Raw genomic sequence first — 17,663 nt, forward strand, 5'->3', positions numbered from 1 at the left:
AGGATGACTTCCCGCTCCCGACATGGCCTACGACTGCCACCAGCGATCCACACGGCACCCGCACATTTATCCTGCAGGAAGACATCACCACAGAATGCCATCAATGCTAACCGCTAATCACACCTATTAAGATCAGTATGATACGTGGGGCAACTTAGTGAGCAATGTTGCTGGGTAACCACATAACCAGTTCCATTTAGTCTGATTGGATGATCATGACAATGTGCCTACTGATGATTAAAGTTCCTCAGAAAATGTATTGTTGCCCAATATCAATGGGAACATCCCAGAACCACAGTAATGAGGAACACAGCCCAGCAACTTTGCTCAAAAATTTGGCCCATACCATCAGCTTTAGATGGTGGCAGCTGGGCCGCAGCTAGGTGACTGATCGAAGACAACATGTTGTTTACTGGTAGATTGTTGGTTGGTAGCTAACAATGAGGCCCTGGAACGTCAATGGGATGGAATGTTTACTGAGTGTGGTGGTTCTGGTTTACCTCCTCAGACATGGAGGGCCCTCTTTGGACCAGCTGAAAGTGCCGTTCTCTATGGTCACCCCGTCGCCATCTGGTGAGAAAACAGACTAATGTGACGGAACTAGAACAGAGAGTTCTGAAACTACAAAACAGTGCGTAGCCTATGTCAACAAGGAATGAAGTCATCTCCCCCTCTTTCCTAAGTAGCTGTGAGATGCATTAACAATTTGGTGCGGCAGGGAGAGGACTTGGAATTGCAGAAGCTGAATTCTGTTTTGGCAAATTCAGTCCATGCTTGGCTGTAATTATATTGCTTTTGCTACACAACTGGCGGGAGGGCTGAAATATCAGGTCCACGAATAAGAGGACTATTTTAATGGCACCATAGCTTTGCAATCTCCAAACTCCCTTTTCCTGTGTCATAATGAGATCATGGGCAGGGGCATGCAGTCATGTAGCTCTAAATTTCAACCACAGTCTACACCCCCGCGGTGCCTGCATAATCTCACTGCCACAGAGGGCGAGTTATTCTCCCTAATGACATGTAATTCACAGCCTTTAAAATGTCTCTTTCAGACCTATAACATCAGAAAGCATCTATATTTTATTGAAAATACTGCAATATCATGACTGCAGATTTATTGCAGATTTTTATTTTTATTACTCTGGGTTGGTCTTTTGGGTGCATGCCTATGATATGTTTATGACTTTAATTGAAACGTGAGATATTTATAGAAATGTTATTACATGCATATTAAATGTAGGTTTTAAATGTGTGATTCTTGCCATACCAGGGCTGAAGGGAGCTTTCTCTACACTGCCCGGTTTCAGCTCGTCTTGACAGAGAAATTTCCCCAACCGTTTCAGTGACACAACCGCCTAGGACAAACAAACAAACAAACAAATATGCATATTTTACCATCATACTAAAAACATATTATCTTAAGGTTCTATATAAAATCTGGAGAAGCTCAACAATACGTTACTTTTCCATGTGGCCATGACAATGACCAATCATGTCGTTCAGCAGCTCAGATGTAGAGGCATAATCATTCTGTCTAACGAGCATGTCAAGGCTTTCACTCACAAAACCAACTAGAGTGGTAACTTGAAATGCCTGAGACTTTTCTCTGGTCTTTCTATGGACTCACTGTAATTTGATTACCATTTTTGGCAGTGCGGTCAACAGAACTGTGATTGACAGTACCTGCATGGTGGTGCTCATAGCAAAAGGCAGCTGGCTCAAGGGGGTCTTCAGAATGTTAATCAGCGCCATGGAAACGAAGACCTTCTGTGCATCCAGAACATTCCGCTCATCAATTAGCACATAGACTCCAAACATGGCAAAGGCAATCTGCAGACACAGAACAGAAAAGCCATTGGTTGTGCATCTCAAGGGAAACATATTACATCATATGATTCAGGTCTGTGTTCTCTCTGGTTTCAGTTGTTACCTATAAAATGGCTCAACCACCAATCATCTCTGTGGCCCATCATAATAGTTTAGCTGACAGTGGACATGGTGACCAGCTAACATCACATTGTTACTGGACAGTATGCTCTTACAGTAGTCCGAGGAGGTGCCATGTGAACCATACCAGGAAGGAGGAGGCGTTGAAGGAGGCGAACGAAATGGAGTACAGGATCTGAGATTTCTTCAGAGCCTTGAGCTCGTGCTCTCTGTAGCCAATCACACGCTCCAGAAAGGCCTTCTCCCAGGCGTAGAACTTGAGGATCTTTATCCCGCCCAGAATCTCATTCATCAGCTTGATCCGGCCATCCATGTACTTCATCTGGACCTCCTAGAAGAGTCACACACACAGATACGTAAGTTTGTTGTTTTCAATACATGCACCCTCAAAACTATCCTTGACTAGTAAAGTAGCCTACTGTCAGACGTTACAAAGCATCTTTCATCTGACTGTAAACAACCTGAATCTACTGTAGCATATACATACTGTAGTATGCATGAGAAGAAGTGTTTTGCTCCAGACATGTCCAAACAGAACACAGACATATTAATCAAGCTGCACTGATCAAGCTGTGGTCTTGACCCAAAGGAGAAGCACACAAAAACAGTGTTTACATAACATGAGCTGCTCTGAATCAATACTACGTTCAATTTAATATCGTCATGACAGTGGCTTCCATTTTACAAGACCAAAAGAGTCAAGTGTGTGGCTGCCAAGTGTTTTATTATTGAGGCCGAGGGAGAAAATAAAAGAATGTAGCCCTTTCTTTACGGCAATGGGAAGCTCTTTGTGGTTGTTTTCCACAGGCATTAAACAGGGCGCCCATCAAAGGGGCAGAGGGCCTACAGAGAAAGCCACACACTCACGCCACTTTCTTTTTCTCCCTGATGGCTCCCAGCTGTGGGATGGGCCGCAGAGAGAGAGAGAGAGAGAGAGTGACTGAGAGAGAGAGAGAGAGAGAGAGAAAGTGACTGAGAGAGAGAGAGAGAGAGAGACTGAGAGAGAGAGAGAGAGAGAGAGAGAAAGTGACTGAGAGAGAGAGAGAGAGAGAGAGAGAGAAGGAGCTCTAAGATCCTCAGGTCTGTATACAAACACACAGCAACTGTTGCCCTGAGGAGAAACGCGGCGGGCAGCGTGCAGACTCCTACCTGTAATTTGCTCCGCATCTTGGCGATGAAGCCATTGAGGGGGAAGATCAGGATTACCGTGGCGATGCCAGCCAAAGCTGATGGCCCTAGGCGCTGTTCAGGGAAGGGAGGATCATTACACGCAAGGCAATTATACACTTAAGGTCTTAAGATCCTTAAAGCGTTTGTTACAAAGCCTCACACTACATTTACAAACATGAAATAACTAAAGCTAGCTCTGATATAAGTTGCAGTAGTAGTTGATGGCTTCGACTTTTAAATAGTTTTAAATATTTCCCCATTGCAATACTATATGTTTTCATTACATGAAATCCTTTGAGGGTATATTCTAGTCAGTTTGGTTAATTCATTGTCTCATGTTTGTTGTTACCTGCCATAGAAAGAAGAGGCATAAAGCAATCTCAATGGGAGCCACCCAAACTGCATTGAAGTACACCACAAAGTCCATGAGCTTCTGTGTGTCAGCTGACACCAAGTTTACAATCTCCCCCACTGTACACGACCTGCGAGCGGCACTGTTGATCACCAGGCACTGGAGGAGACAGAGGAGAGGTCAAGGAAGGTTCCAGAGTTTGTCAGTAGAATCAGTAGATTAGTAGCGCCATTGCTTGTTTGCTTGTTTGCTTGTACACCGGCAAAATGACTGGTCTATCAGTTGGGTACAACACTAGATGGAAAGGACCTCCAAGAATCAAATTTCCTCTTTTTGAAATTCCAGTATGGACTATGGGTTTACTGACCTTCCTCAGCAGTGCATATGGCATGCTGGTACTACATGTTAGATTTGTACAATAAAAACGTGGTAGGCCTTAACTCTGGCACCAAGTCTAATCTGCACTCTTTATTAAGGTTGGCATGACTAACACTAGCAATCCTGAGGCCACTGAGTTCGTGTTTGATATGCGTGTGTGTGTGTGTGTGTGTGTGTGTGTGTGTGTGTGTGTGTGTGTGTGTGTGTGTGTGTGTGTGTGTGTGTGTGTGTGTGTGTGAGAGGGGGTGGGGGATGCTCGGTTGCAGTGTCCACGTACCTTTCTGTAGATGAGGCCCATGACGGCAGTCTTGACCCTCATGCCCACGGTGAAGCAGGTGTACATGTACTGATGGTTGAAGAGGGACTGCATACAGGAGAGCAGGAACATCAGGAAGGCGAAGAGGTAGCCCTTCCACAAGGGGGCGTCTTCATCCCTCACAAACCCCAGGAGCAGGCTGTATACACACACACACACACACACACACATCCATCCACATGAAGGCACACACAGGTACCCAAACAAACACACACACACACACACACACAAACACATCCCACACACACACACACACACGGCCAAAGAAAACAGAACAGATTTGGAACCATTACCTACTGCCATGTCACAGACGTTTCCTCCCTAACCCTGGAGGCACGAGACTAGACTGCAAAGTCAGCAGCGCTGCCACCCCACTGGCCTCAAATCGCCTTGGCAGCATGCGGCCCACAGGCCTTGGTTCCCACAGTGGCTGCTCTTTAACTCTGACACACGGCCACAGTCTGCGGCCGCCAGGAAGCCCATAGAAACACACCATCATCGCAACACCGTCCATCTGCCTTGCCTCTGGCCCCAACGACGGCTGCATCTGCAGCAGCGCCGAAAGACTAGGAGGACCCGTGGTTCCCAGAATACCCAGTCTGGCTGAAACCGGTGTTGGGTCGGCTGTGACTGTGATAGTTTTGGTGTGTTTTGTGTGTGCGTGTGGGGGGGGGAGGCCACAGCTCTGCTGGTTTTCTGCACACAGTCGCTGGAGACTGTCAGCAGGGCAGGACCTCTGCCTCTGCCACGGCCGCCTCGCCTGCTGCGCTTGCACTTGACTGGTGGCTGTCTTATTGCGGCGGCGGCGGACGGGGTAGAGTCTGCCGTTAAAACCGTTAGAGCCGGTTAGAGCGGCCCGGGCTGCTGTGGTTCAGAGGCTGCGGGTAAGAGTTGTCTGGGACTTTATCTGCCCATCTCTCTCTCTCTCTCCCTTCTCTCTCTTTCCAACCTATCACATATTTCTTTTAAAAATAGCTTTGTTTCTCTCTGACTTTCTGACTAACATCTCTTTCCAGATTTTTCTTTTTGTCTACATATGACTCTTTCCCTCAAATTAATCATTTCTACCACCTCCCTCTCTTTTGGTTCTCACTTTCACTCTACCATTTTTCTCTCTGTCTGCCTGCTTTTTGGGCAAAGATATAATTAACAGAGGGAATGTGTGGCTTCACCACATTGGGCCCAAATGTTTTTCCTGCCTTACAGATACCAATTGCAGGGGGCAAATCTCCCTGGAGCAACTTGGGGTTAAGTGCCTTGCTCAAGGCCACAACGGTGGCAGTAGGGAGTTGATCCTATGACTTCTGTGGCCACCGCATGCTAGCCAAGCTCCTTAACCAGTATACTGCCACCGCCCATCAGTACACTTAACCAGTATACTACCACCACCCACAAGTACACTTAACCAGTATACAAGTACACTTAACCAGTATACTACCACCACCCACAAGTACACTTAACCAGTATACAAGTACACTTAACCAGTATACTACCACCGCCCATCAGTACACTTAACCAGTATACTACCACCACCCACAAGTACACTTAACCAGTATATTACCACCGCCCATCAGTACACTTAAACAGTATATTACCACCACCCACAAGTACACTTAACCAGTATACTGCCACCGCCCACAAGTACACTTTGCAGAGTCTCATTCTCACCTCAGCACCTGTGGGATGGAGAACATGAAGGCGTCGTGGATGACTAGGCAGAGAGTTCCGGCCAGAAAGCACGGCCCGACGTTCCGTGCCAGCATGCGCAGCAGGCAGAACCCAGAGCTCTGTTCCTTCCGGAGTTTTCTCAGGAGCTGCGTCTGCTCGGTGAGTTTGTAGCCCACGGCCTGAGCGGCATTCAGAGACTTTTCCTGCCTGTGCACACACACACACACACACACACACACACACACACACACACACACAGCCCCACCAGTCAGTGATGTAACTCAGACTTCGCAACCACTGCTGCTGCTGCTATTCCTTTTGGGGTTTTGTAACTGCTGGTTACAGTACAGATCAATGATCTCTAATGCCACTTTAATCACACTTCATAAGCAGCAATATTTAAAGAATAATTGGTCAATGGTCAGAATGGATCAGTAACAGTATACAGTGATTTGTCTATTTGAGGACTCAGACCACAGAAATTGACCAAGTTGAGTCATGGGAATGGATAGTGATGAAATACACAGGCACAGTGTGGCAATGCTGTCATCTGATGTGGGTGGTAAGGATGCTATGGTATGGTCATGGTGAGTAAGGATGGTCGTCATGTGGTATGGCGTGTGTCTTACTGTTGGAGCTTGGCACACTGCTTGGCCCACTCGTCCTCCAGGTCAGCGATGATCTTGTCTGACGTGTCCTTCTCCCGGAGTGGCCACAGGTCCTCGGCTTTCAGTGGTGAGCGATAGCCCTTTACCATTAACCTATGGGAATATATGTGTTTCACTGCTACCTGTTCTCTTCGTAGTTACATTGTATGATAATGCACCTACCGGTATTCACATTCGCTAGCTGGTTGATTGTTGGACATTTGTTTTTATAGATGAGTGGATGGATGGATACATGTATAAATGGAATGATGAAGGGATGCATGTATGAATGGAATCAAATGATAGAGGGATGGATGGATGGATGGATGGATGGATGAACTAGGTTGTTAGCATACCGATTGACTCAACTGATCACAAACAGTTTCTCTCCCACACTTACCCACTGTACCACCAGAACAGTATTCTTGACAAGAACGAGGCGTCCTCTTCTGGGCATGGGTTCTGTAGGAACAACCCAGCTTACTCAATAACACAGCAATCGCATGTATTACAAAAAAGAGCCTAATGTTCAAGATGAAATAAGACATAATTGTAGTGTAGTAAATGTGAAGATACAGTATCTGGAGTTGCTATGAACCTGGAATAAAGCAAGATTCCTTTTAAAGGCTAAGGTTATGGGAAGGTTAGTGAGGGTGGCTAAAGGCCCATAATCCTGTATGGCTTTTAGGGGTACGTGATGGATAGGCCTCATGAAGATGCCCATGTGTCTGAACACTGTACCTTGCCAAAAATGGGCTTCCTGGTCCGTGGGCGCTGGTCAGCAAAACAGCTCAGGATCATCTGAGCCAGCTGCAGGGAAAAGTAGACGAAGAAGGCCACGAAGCGCATGGCATTGGTGGAGAAGCCCTACAATACACACACACACACACACACACACACACACACACACACACACACACACACACATTAATACACATTAACACACATATGTTCATTGGGCACCGCTGAACAGAACATGGTTGTAAACTATCTGTAATAATCGTAGTGTAGCATACCATCATTTAGCATTCATCTGAGGTTGAATGAATTTAGTCAATTTGTTTTTTTGCTTTCAACTTTACGTAGGTTTTACATCTAAATCAGCAGGACACCAATAGGTTTACAACAAAACTCATGAGGATTCAAGAAATAATGAAGGCATAGTATCTTGTAAGAACTGCACATTCCAAGTCAAGCAGGTCTTAAATACACCAATAAAAAACATCAGGTAATGATAGACCAAAAATCTGCTCTGCGAGAATAATGCTCCACATTTTTTCAATTTCTCTTTGTGGTGTATGCCAGCCGTGTAGTGGGAAAGGTAAAGGTAAGGAATATGATGGGCAAAGACGTTAGTGATAAGGGGACTTAGTGAACAGTGGATGGAGCAGGGAAGAGGAGAAAGTGAGGGAAAGAGACGGGCAGAGAAAGAGAAGAGGCACTGAAAGAGGAAGGATAAAAAAGAGAGGGAGTAAGCGACAGCAGTAATATGAGCAAAACAGAGAGAGCCGTGGAAAAAAGGAGTCAGTCACTGAAACCCAGCCATGGGATTCCCATGCGCCCTGCAGAGAAGCCCTAGTGGGCCGCGCCTGAGGTTGGCGCCTATTTCCTGCTCTACCATATGTGTCTATTTCCTGCTTCCTCTTCTACCATATCTGTGCACGGCTCTTCCGTCCGTCCTTCCACTCGTCCGGCCCTGGGAGCGCCTGCGTGAGGCCCTGCCGACGTGAGCTTGGCACACCGGGCCCCCAGCCGCATGCCGCAGCGCAGTAGCCTCCCTCCGGCCCCCGCACCGGCAGCAGTGGAGGGTGGAGGCCCTCGGGGCAGGGAGTTCACCGGGCTGCGGTGGCTTTGAAGGACTCCCCGTTCCGCGGTCTCTCTCTCTCCCTCCCCACACACGCCGAGCCCTCGGTTGGGACACTGTGAGTGGCATCGTGGAGCCTGGCTGCAGCCCAGCATTAATGACTCACTCAATATACCACTTCATCCCCAGTGAGTCTTAAATCATAAGGCAAATAAACGACAACAACAACAACAAAAAAACGCTTAGGAAAGAAAGTAAGCAAGAAAAAGAAAAATAAGCCACCAAACCACTACCACCACCTCAACACATGTATATATATATTTATCTACACAGATGGATTCCGCATGGGAGAGTAATAAAAGCTTGCAGTCACGGCATCTATAAGTAGAGAAGGCCTGGTGAGGGCAGAGGCCAATGCACACTGAAAGGGAAACAGGGCCAAAGACAAATATTAACCACCGGAACATGTGGTTGCATGCGGTGTTTTGGACCAAAGTCAGTGTGTGTCTGTGCTCCTGCTAATGTGTTTGTGTGTGTGCGTGTCTGTGTGTGTGTGTGTGTCTGTGTGTGTGTGTGTGTGTGTCTGTGTGTGTGTGTGTGTGTGTGTGTGTGTCTGTGTGTGTGTATGTGTATCTGCAAGCAACTTCTTTGTGTGGGTTTATGGGTGGATGTAAATAGATGAGTTTATCTGAGTTGTTGCCTTTGTAGGGCTTTTTAGGGGTGATGTATGCACTACAGTAGTGTATGTTTATGCATAATGATATGTTTTATACTGTATATATCAGTGTTTGTGTGTGTGTGTGTGTGTGTGTGTGTGCGTGTGTGTGTGTGTGTGTGTGTGTGTGCGTGCGTGCGTGTGTGCGTGTGTGTGTTTATAGGCTATACAGGTTTATTTGGTCACTTTACATAGAAAGACCAATCCCCAACCCCCTGGATGTGTTAATGTCGACCTTGTGCTGTGAAGCATCGCAGAGTCCGGTGAACACAAACAGGCCTGGCTGTGTTTTGTGCTGAGGCCTGAGATTTACTACGCAGCCACCCCCAGAGGACCTACAAAAAGCAATAGCGCTCCAGGGCAGGCAAAATATGTAGGTCAGTTGACTTCTCGAAGGAAATGTCAACACCAGTTTGCTCATTTACTTCGACCGCCACTCTGGGTCATAGAACTAAGTTTGGGCACCACAACTCCTGACCCCTTTTTAAAACTCCTCTGCTTGCTTGGATTTGGAGCAACAACAACAAAGAAAGAGAGACAGAGAGAGAGAAAGAGAGAGAGAGAGAGGGAGGTTTGGAGACCGATTGGTCATGCAACACATTATGCCACAAAGCCTGATGGCGAGTCCGCAAAGCTGGCATGAAGTTGTTAGTGTTGGCACCGAGGAGAAAGGGCATTGAGTTTACAAAAGCCATTGAAAAGAATTTGGCCGCCTAGCCAGAGCGTGAAATCCAGGTCTTTGTTTGCACAAGTGGACATCGTCGTGGCAATTTTTAGTGACAGATTTCCACACATCATGGCTCAGCATGGCAGACAAGCTTATTAACAAAAACGTCTGGTGATATAGGGCTTAAGAAGCCCTGGCATTTATGTTGCTGAAGTTACGTGCGCTTGTGGTTTTGAGCCATCAGACACTGCTATAAAAACATTGGTCTCGGATCTGCACCCGACAAGTGCATTCTCCACACTCCACACGGGCTGTGGCTGAAGATCTACAGTCCCAAAAAACCTGAGTCTGAGATGCGAGACATAAAATAAACTAAATGTATACATTTGCCACAGGCCCGTATAGCGTGAACCAGACGCACAGTTAGACTTTGTTGACACGTCACATACGACTGATTGCATCCTCCATGGGGGGCATGGGTGTGGGTTGTTAAATTAGAGTGCTGAGATGGCGGGGTGTCACACACCCACACAAACACACACACAGACCCGTACTGTACACACACACACACAAACCGGGGGGAGACGGTGGGCGGTGGTGGCATCCGCAGAAGTGCGCGGCCTCCCCCGCGGTCCGTTATCTGTCTGGAACTTCACCAGAAGTCCTGACCGCACGGGCTCTGCCCCCAGACAAGGCCGGGCATTCAGCGGACTGCTGAGGTAAACCAAGAACCGCCTACAACCCACTGGGGTGTAGGTTTAGGCAAACAGAGAGAGGGATTGAGAGAGACAGGAGTGGCGGAGGGAAAGATAGGAGCAGCTGGATGAGATCCATAGGCTCTTTACTTACGAAAAGGTTTTTCTCAGCAAAAAAACTACCAAACTCTTCATAAACGTCCCAGACAGACAGACAGAGACCGATATAGCTGGTGTACAGTAGCCTATAATCAGGCTGGTTGTGCCGTGTGCATTAGCATGTTTCGGGCCTTGGGAAAAGAAGCTCAGGCTCTGGCAGGGCCGTCACATGACCACTTACCTCCTCCATGATGGTCTGGATGTTTGCCCTGAGAGGGATGATAGAGCAGACCACCGCCATGGTCCAGAACAGGAAGAGGAAGACGGACGAACGGCAGCCTTTCAAACGCTCCACCTGTATGACAGCTACCGCCAACACCTGAGAAAGAGAAGGAGAAAGAGAGAGATAGACAGGGAGGGAGGGAGAGAGAGATAGACAGGTAGAGGGAAAGAGGGACATAAGTGATTAGATGAAAAGCAGATCATTTGCTTCCATTTTGTTCTCCTCAAAAATGTCGCTCCACTACTGCCCAGGCCATCTTATTTATCCATCTTATTTATATATATTTGTATCATATAACATGCAGATACCCATTTTGAAGGCCACCAACTGTTTGTCCACAGTGACTTCTTTGCGATCACAAAAAAATAAACTCCATGAATGAATTTGCGTTACTGTGGTAAATTATGAGTCTTGACAGTATTTATTGATTATTTATTTTTTTTTATAAAGGAATGCAACAATAGCAGGAATGTGCCTATTTTCAGGACAGTAAAAGTTGAGTTATCGGCTGGGTCAGCATCCGTATACAGTAACTGCCCCGTGCTTCAGCCACTGTTGACCCTGGTGTCTACGGTGACCGCAGGTGAAAGATGTTTATTTATACGGGGAGGCCATAGGAGAGGGCAACCAGACGGAGCTCAGTCCTGGGTCACGGTGTCTGAGTAAGTCACACAAATGCTCAATCTCACACATCATGAAACATCTAGAGTCCCTTCACATTTCCACTGACCTGAGGCGTTGTGATTAGACATAACAGTTTTGATATATGTCTTTATTTGCTTTGTCTTTCTTGCTGCCCGGAAGACAAAGCAAATAAAGACATTTTTTTTTTCTTTTCATGCCAGGGTGGCGGCAAGAGGAACATCTAAGCAACGCTCCTCTTGCGTTACTTCACAATGTCAACACCAGAAACACATAATACTATACTCGACAGAAAAGCGCACTACGAGTCAACCAACGCCCTGGCTTAGCTTAGTTTAGGATGACTGCTAGGCCCTCAGGCTGTGGAATTGATGCGGGCGCCAAAACAGACGCGGACAGACGGTTACCATGGTGAGGCCACGTATAATGGGACTGAGGAGGAACACCATGTGATGCTCCAGCTCTGAGCTTCTCTGGGCCAGCAGGTAGAACACTTCCAGGAAGCCAAAGGACGCCAGACACAGCCCCAGAACCTGAGAGATAGAACATACAGACAGACAGATATAGATCAAGAAAAAAGAGGGACAGAAACAGAGTTTCAGATACTTCCACGAACAACAAGATCTATAATCAGCAACCCGAGACATTCTTCACATTTTCGTCCGACGCACAACAAAACACCATGCTGAGCTAAAACAGTTTTTACATAGTGCTACTGCAAGGGTGTTTTCAACATTTTTGGGGAACGGCTTCCGCTTTTTCCAGCATGGAACCACATTATGATGCTGATGACATTGTTGTATGTGTTAGTGGTGTCTGCGTGTTGAGAGTGAGACAGCTGCAAGTATTTCGACATCTTTTCCAAAAGTATACAATTGACTGCAACATATTTTGTCACACTTTACTTGGATTATCCTCTGTAGACTATCTAGATAAGTTATGATTATCTTTTGAAACTTTCTTTTAAAACTATTTATCACAATGTATGGTCAAGGTTAATGTCAACATGGTAACAAGTGTGGGATATAAAACGTACATGTAAGTAAGTGAAAATCATGTCATGCTAGGATTAGGTTAGGCTTAAGGTTTATACAATATATAACAAAAGACATTTTGATCATACCAATTAATTTAATTATACTGGTAGAACCATAATAAGAAGCTTCACACTGTTTCTCTGAGCTCTTTAAATATTTACTCAAACACCTCATTTGAACTTAGTGCAGACTCTTTGACCTGTGTCCGGCACGGGTTTGACGGAGACAGGCCCTGACTCACCGTTTTGGTGCAGCAGAGGCTGGACAGGGATATGCGCCCATGGTCTTGGAATTTTAGGAACAAAAAGTAGAAGGGCGCCGAGAGCCACAGATAAAAGCAGGGAAACCACACCAGCACCGTGTGCTGGAAACATTGGGTCAGGTCAGGGTGCGGGGTGTACCACGTCAAGTTCCAGTCCTGAAAATCACACAAACACACATGAACTCTGTGCACTCTGTGGCTCAGTTCTTTTAAGAATTGTTTGCAATGGTATAATATTCTGCTTGACTTGGCCTCAGCCCACAGTGGGTGGTATTCATTTTTCAGCGATGACACACGTTCTGTAACTAAACAACCCAGATCCTCACTGAGGACGCAGTGGATACAACTTCCCCTGTACTGTAAATGCCGATGGGGTAACAAAAATCAGACATCACGCAAATTGGAAAATATAAGTCAGAATTGGACCTTTCATCATTATTCTATACAAAGAAAATGCTGATCATGTGGAAAGCTACATTTAGGAAACCGTTAGAAAACCAATGTATCATCAGAATAGTAACCAATGCTCTGTGGCCCTGGTGATCACATCTTGCTGAACGTCACTAGACATGCTAGCAACACCAGTTGCAGATGATTTCAGGGAAACACCTTTAGATGCTGTATTAGCCATGGGCGGTTAATATTTTTGGAATGAGCAGAAGGACTCAGGCTCTGACTTGTTCCATTGGAAACCTCAGTCTAGAATGTTAAGCACAAGATTAGACAACAAGCATTTCAGCAGCTGTCAAAGATGAAACTCATCGTTAATCGTCTCTCGTGTGAATGAGTCAGTTTCAGTTCCCCATTGTGAAGGTAGAGACTTTCTTGGGCTTAACTCTGACCCAATGGCGGCACACCAAAACCGAAACACAAGAGCTGACTTGGATTGTTTTTCCACTTGATGTTCAGTTTCTGTTTAATCAAGATGACCGATGAAGGAGTATTTTTTTTATTCAAACACTATGGACATAATGTTTGGGTTAATGAGGCTAACCCTCATTTGTGAAGATTGGGAGGCAAACACAATTAGACACTGGACTAAGAGAGCCAAGGATGGACAAATCATCCTGCTGAGAATGGTCATTCACCTGCTGTGACCCTTTAGCTACATTCACACACCAGGTGAAACCCAGGGTGGTGTTAGAGTGGTGTGGGGGTGAAATGGGACTGAAGGTGCCAACCGCTTTCTCAGCCCAACTGTAGGGATTGTAAAATCCACAACCTTCTCAGAGAGCTGAGCAAATATAGCAACCAGAAGAATCTCAAGGCTCCCTCCAAAACCTACGGCTCCCACGGAAACCACGGTGACCAAGGTTGTTTGTTTGTCAAATCATGGTGACATTCAAAATGCTTAATATGCACATAAAGGCATTAAAATTGACCAGTCATATTCTATAGTCATAGTTCATTTTTCCGCTCTATCCTGCAAAGGTGGATGAGTGCACAGATGTTTACCAACTTGTATACAACATCTGGATTGTGTTTTCTAGTATGCATCTGGTCATAAGCATAAAGGATTAAAAGCACCAGGAAAATAAAATGTTTGCGTTTTATGATCCTAGAGTGCTTACCGGTTCCTGGGAATTCTCAAGGTCATTTGAACTATGACTGACTTGTTCGATCTTAATGAGGAACTTTTTGAAATGCCTTGAAACAGTTTCATACATTTTATGTGCATCAACTCTTTAGCCCCCTGTTTGCCCAAACATGGATGTTATTGCGGTTTCTCTGTTCACAGAGACTGTTCACCCCCAAAGATTGAGATTAGAGCACTGTACTGGCAAATACTGCACGCTGCCTAGAAGAAGGCTTGTGGTGCAGCGGTGTATGGGGGCTTGCCAGCTCTTCTGTGGAGGTCCCTACTGCCTGGTTGGAGAGAGAATACGAGAGAATAAAAGAGAAAAGGAGAGAGAGAGAGAGTAAATGCATTCCTTTCTGTATTACATTGAGTTGGTCTTTATGGTGCTAAGTGCAACTGTACAGATTGGTCTACAGGTGCCTCTGTGATCTCATACGTTTGGTGTGGATTCTCTCACAATCTGCCCTTTCCTATCTCTATATCTAGCTATATCTATGTACAGTATATCTAGCTTTCTTTGTTCTTCGCAGCCTGTATCTGTCAGATGCGACTGTAGCTTTTCATCACACATACACGCAAACTCTCTCTTTCTCTCTCACTCTTTCTCAATCTCTCTCTCTCACATACACACATTCTTTCTATCCTGCTGTTCTATCCATACACACTCTCATGCTCTCTCTGTCTTTCTCACACACACACACACACACACACACACACAGACATGGTCACTCTGAAATGAATGTGTGGTCCAAATATAGCGGATCCAGCTGGCTGGGTCCCTGGGCCTCAGTGCAACACCTTGCAGGGCGAGAGAGAGAGAGAGAGAGAGAGAGAGAGAGAGAGAGAGAGAGAGAGAGAGAGAGAGAGGGAGCGCTCTGGCGTGGCCACAGGAAGGGAAACGAGCACTCGTGTCACCTCTTCCCACTCATTTTCCTCCCAGCCCAGTACAACAAACCCTTCTATACCCTCTCTCTCTCCATCTCCCTCTCTATCCATCTCTCTCTTTCCTGCTCTGTCACCATCTCTCTCTCAGCCTGCCTCCTTGCTGCCTCCTTTTCTCCAATAGTCTCTCTCTCCCTTTCTCTCTTTCTCTCTCTCATCACCATCACTGTGACTCTTTCTCTCCTTAGCTGTCTGACCCTCTCAGTCTCTCCTCTCCCAGTGTATCTGTCTCCCTCTCTCACTGCTGTTTCTCTGCATGTCTGCTGTCTCCCTCTCTCACTGCTGTTTCTCTGCATGTCTGCTGTTTCTCCCTGTTCTGTGTCTCAATCACATTGTATTTCTCTCTTTCACACACTTTCCCTCTTTCTCTCTCTCTCTCCATCTCTGGGACTCGCCGCTATGGCTCGGCACCAGGCTGGGATGCTACAGTGGGCTATTCTCTCTCTCTCTCTCTCTCTCTCGATCTCTCTCTCTCTCTCTCCCTGAGGCATTGTTTGAGTTGGTCTCCTCCCCAGTCCTCACCACATTCCCAGGACGTGATTCAGGAGCCGGCCTGTTTGTGTACGCACTGCAGGCTGCGCACGGGGCCAACAGAGTCAGTCCAAAGCCCAGAGGGAAACCATGAGGACTGTCTTACATTCGGCCAATTAGCTGAGACAAGCATGTTGCAATATGATACGTTTGATATGCCCAAATATTTCTTTTTTTTGGGGGGGGTCAGAAATATGCCCAAATATTTCTTTTTTTTTTCAACTGGGTTCATTTACATGCACAATATCTAACCTGTGCATAAGCAGAGCAGCATACAGCATGGTGGTGTGACTTTACTGCATTAGAGGGATGCCTTTGTATGGACCCCTTCTATACATGCAATATGGACACAGCAGTTTGGTGCTCAAATTCAGGGTGCGTTTGTAGAATGCATGCATGGACAATTTAGCATGGATGTTACCCATGTGATACGTGTATAGCCATGCAAGCAGCCTCTAATTGTGGCCATGTCACAGCCCTGTCCGAGAATTAATGTATATTGGCATTAGGCTGTTAGAAAACTCCTTAATGTCACAATCATCATGTGAAGTAGAACAGATGTACTAACCCAGATAGGGTTAATCCATGATCTATTAACTTTGACTTCAGCAAGGCTGACATGAATAATTCGTTCAGTCAACAGGGTCTAAGTACAGAGCAAGATCACCTTCTGATTTAACATATTTCACATTTGAAACGTGAGTGTTGGATTTCCACACAAACTATATTAGCTTTTTCTCACTTCTCACTCAGTGAGACTATCCCTGACACACATCCAAGTGTGCAAAAGCCAAGCCAAGTCTGGTGCAGTCCAACCAACACGAGAAACTCTCACTGAGGAGCCCAAGTGCCTGCAGTTAACGTTAATTTAAGAGCGGTTCTTTTGGGACGGTTGGAGATTCTTATGTACTCCTCTGAGGTGCTTCTGGTTAAGCTAAATAACAGCCACCTGAGACAGCTCTGTTGGTTCATCATGAAATCTGGTTCACTGGGGTCAGTGAATCATGGGGAATCTGTGACTCGTGTCCTTGGCTTGTGCCAGTTAATGCAGACAGAAAAAAGTTGTCACTTCTGAGAATCAGTCTGAGACACACACCACTAATGCAAGCAGGCTCTTGCTTCATCAGTTCAACTCATCAATAGGACAAACAAACAGCCGCACACAATAGTCCCCAAATTAGTTCAAACAAACATCCAATAGTCCCAAACTTCTGTAATTGAACACAGAGCTGTTGGTCTAAACACCCTGCACATCAAACTTTCCAGCAATCTGCAATCTCATATTAATCCTCCATCTTCCAAGATAGCATCCAGTCTCTAAATTCCTTTCCATTGATTTATTTCTCTCTATCAGACTCATGTAAGCTTTTGGCAAATGGAACAAAGATAATAAAAAACTCATTGCCCAGTCTTTCACAGTACTGTCAGCAGTCCCCTCCGTCATCTACCGGGGGGCGGAGGGGGTCACTCAGGCACTTACCCAGAGAGGGTCCAGCCCGCTGAGACTGCAGAGGGCATCCATCCTTCTCTTCCTCCCAGGCGTGCTGTTTGCTTCACGACTCCCCTCCTCTCCACTCCTCACCTCACCACAGTAAAAGTCTCCACAGCTTCCCAGGCAAACGCCGTTCTAGGCAGAGAAAGCTGCCTTGCCCAGTCTGTGAGTAGCCTACAGAATGAGTTTGGAAGTGTGTGTGTGTGTGTGGGCTTTACTGTCTGTCTGTCTGTCTGTATGTGTGATGTCTATGTTTGAGAGGGGCAGTGTTTTTCAGACACTCAGTGTGTGTGTAATAGGTAATAGAGAGCGAGTGTTGGAGTTTTAAGTGTCAGCCTCAGCCGGTGAGTCAGGTTCGCTATGCTTCAGTGAGGACAACACGCCAGGCTTCTCTTGCTCTCTCTCTGGAACTCTTGTGTGGCTGTCTTGTTTTT

General features: G+C 46.1%; 1 protein-coding gene across 1 annotated transcript in view; it reads right to left on the reverse strand.

The window, feature by feature from the left end:
* LOC125296351 (multidrug resistance-associated protein 1-like) overlaps positions 1-17,639 on the reverse strand; it is a 26,095-nt gene extending 8,456 nt beyond the window's left edge. Inside the window, exons 1-16 of the mRNA XM_048246229.1 lie at positions 17,218-17,639; positions 12,665-12,841; positions 11,794-11,919; positions 10,703-10,840; positions 7,223-7,348; positions 6,882-6,943; positions 6,464-6,595; positions 5,835-6,041; positions 4,128-4,305; positions 3,470-3,631; positions 3,100-3,192; positions 2,078-2,281; positions 1,687-1,833; positions 1,271-1,358; positions 501-570; positions 1-71 (exon numbers count right to left, since the gene is read on the reverse strand). The exon at positions 1-71 is cut by the window's left edge and continues 56 nt beyond it. Coding sequence (XP_048102186.1) covers positions 1-71; positions 501-570; positions 1,271-1,358; positions 1,687-1,833; positions 2,078-2,281; positions 3,100-3,192; positions 3,470-3,631; positions 4,128-4,305; positions 5,835-6,041; positions 6,464-6,595; positions 6,882-6,943; positions 7,223-7,348; positions 10,703-10,840; positions 11,794-11,919; positions 12,665-12,841; positions 17,218-17,259 — 2,023 coding nt within the window. The 5' untranslated portion in view covers positions 17,260-17,639. The remainder of the gene's footprint in view (positions 72-500; positions 571-1,270; positions 1,359-1,686; positions 1,834-2,077; positions 2,282-3,099; positions 3,193-3,469; positions 3,632-4,127; positions 4,306-5,834; positions 6,042-6,463; positions 6,596-6,881; positions 6,944-7,222; positions 7,349-10,702; positions 10,841-11,793; positions 11,920-12,664; positions 12,842-17,217) is intronic.
* Between the last annotated feature and the right edge of the window lie 24 nt (positions 17,640-17,663).

This window comes from Alosa alosa, chromosome 6, assembly GCF_017589495.1.
Source record: "Alosa alosa isolate M-15738 ecotype Scorff River chromosome 6, AALO_Geno_1.1, whole genome shotgun sequence".
NCBI classification, from domain to species: Eukaryota; Metazoa; Chordata; class Actinopteri; order Clupeiformes; family Clupeidae; genus Alosa; species Alosa alosa.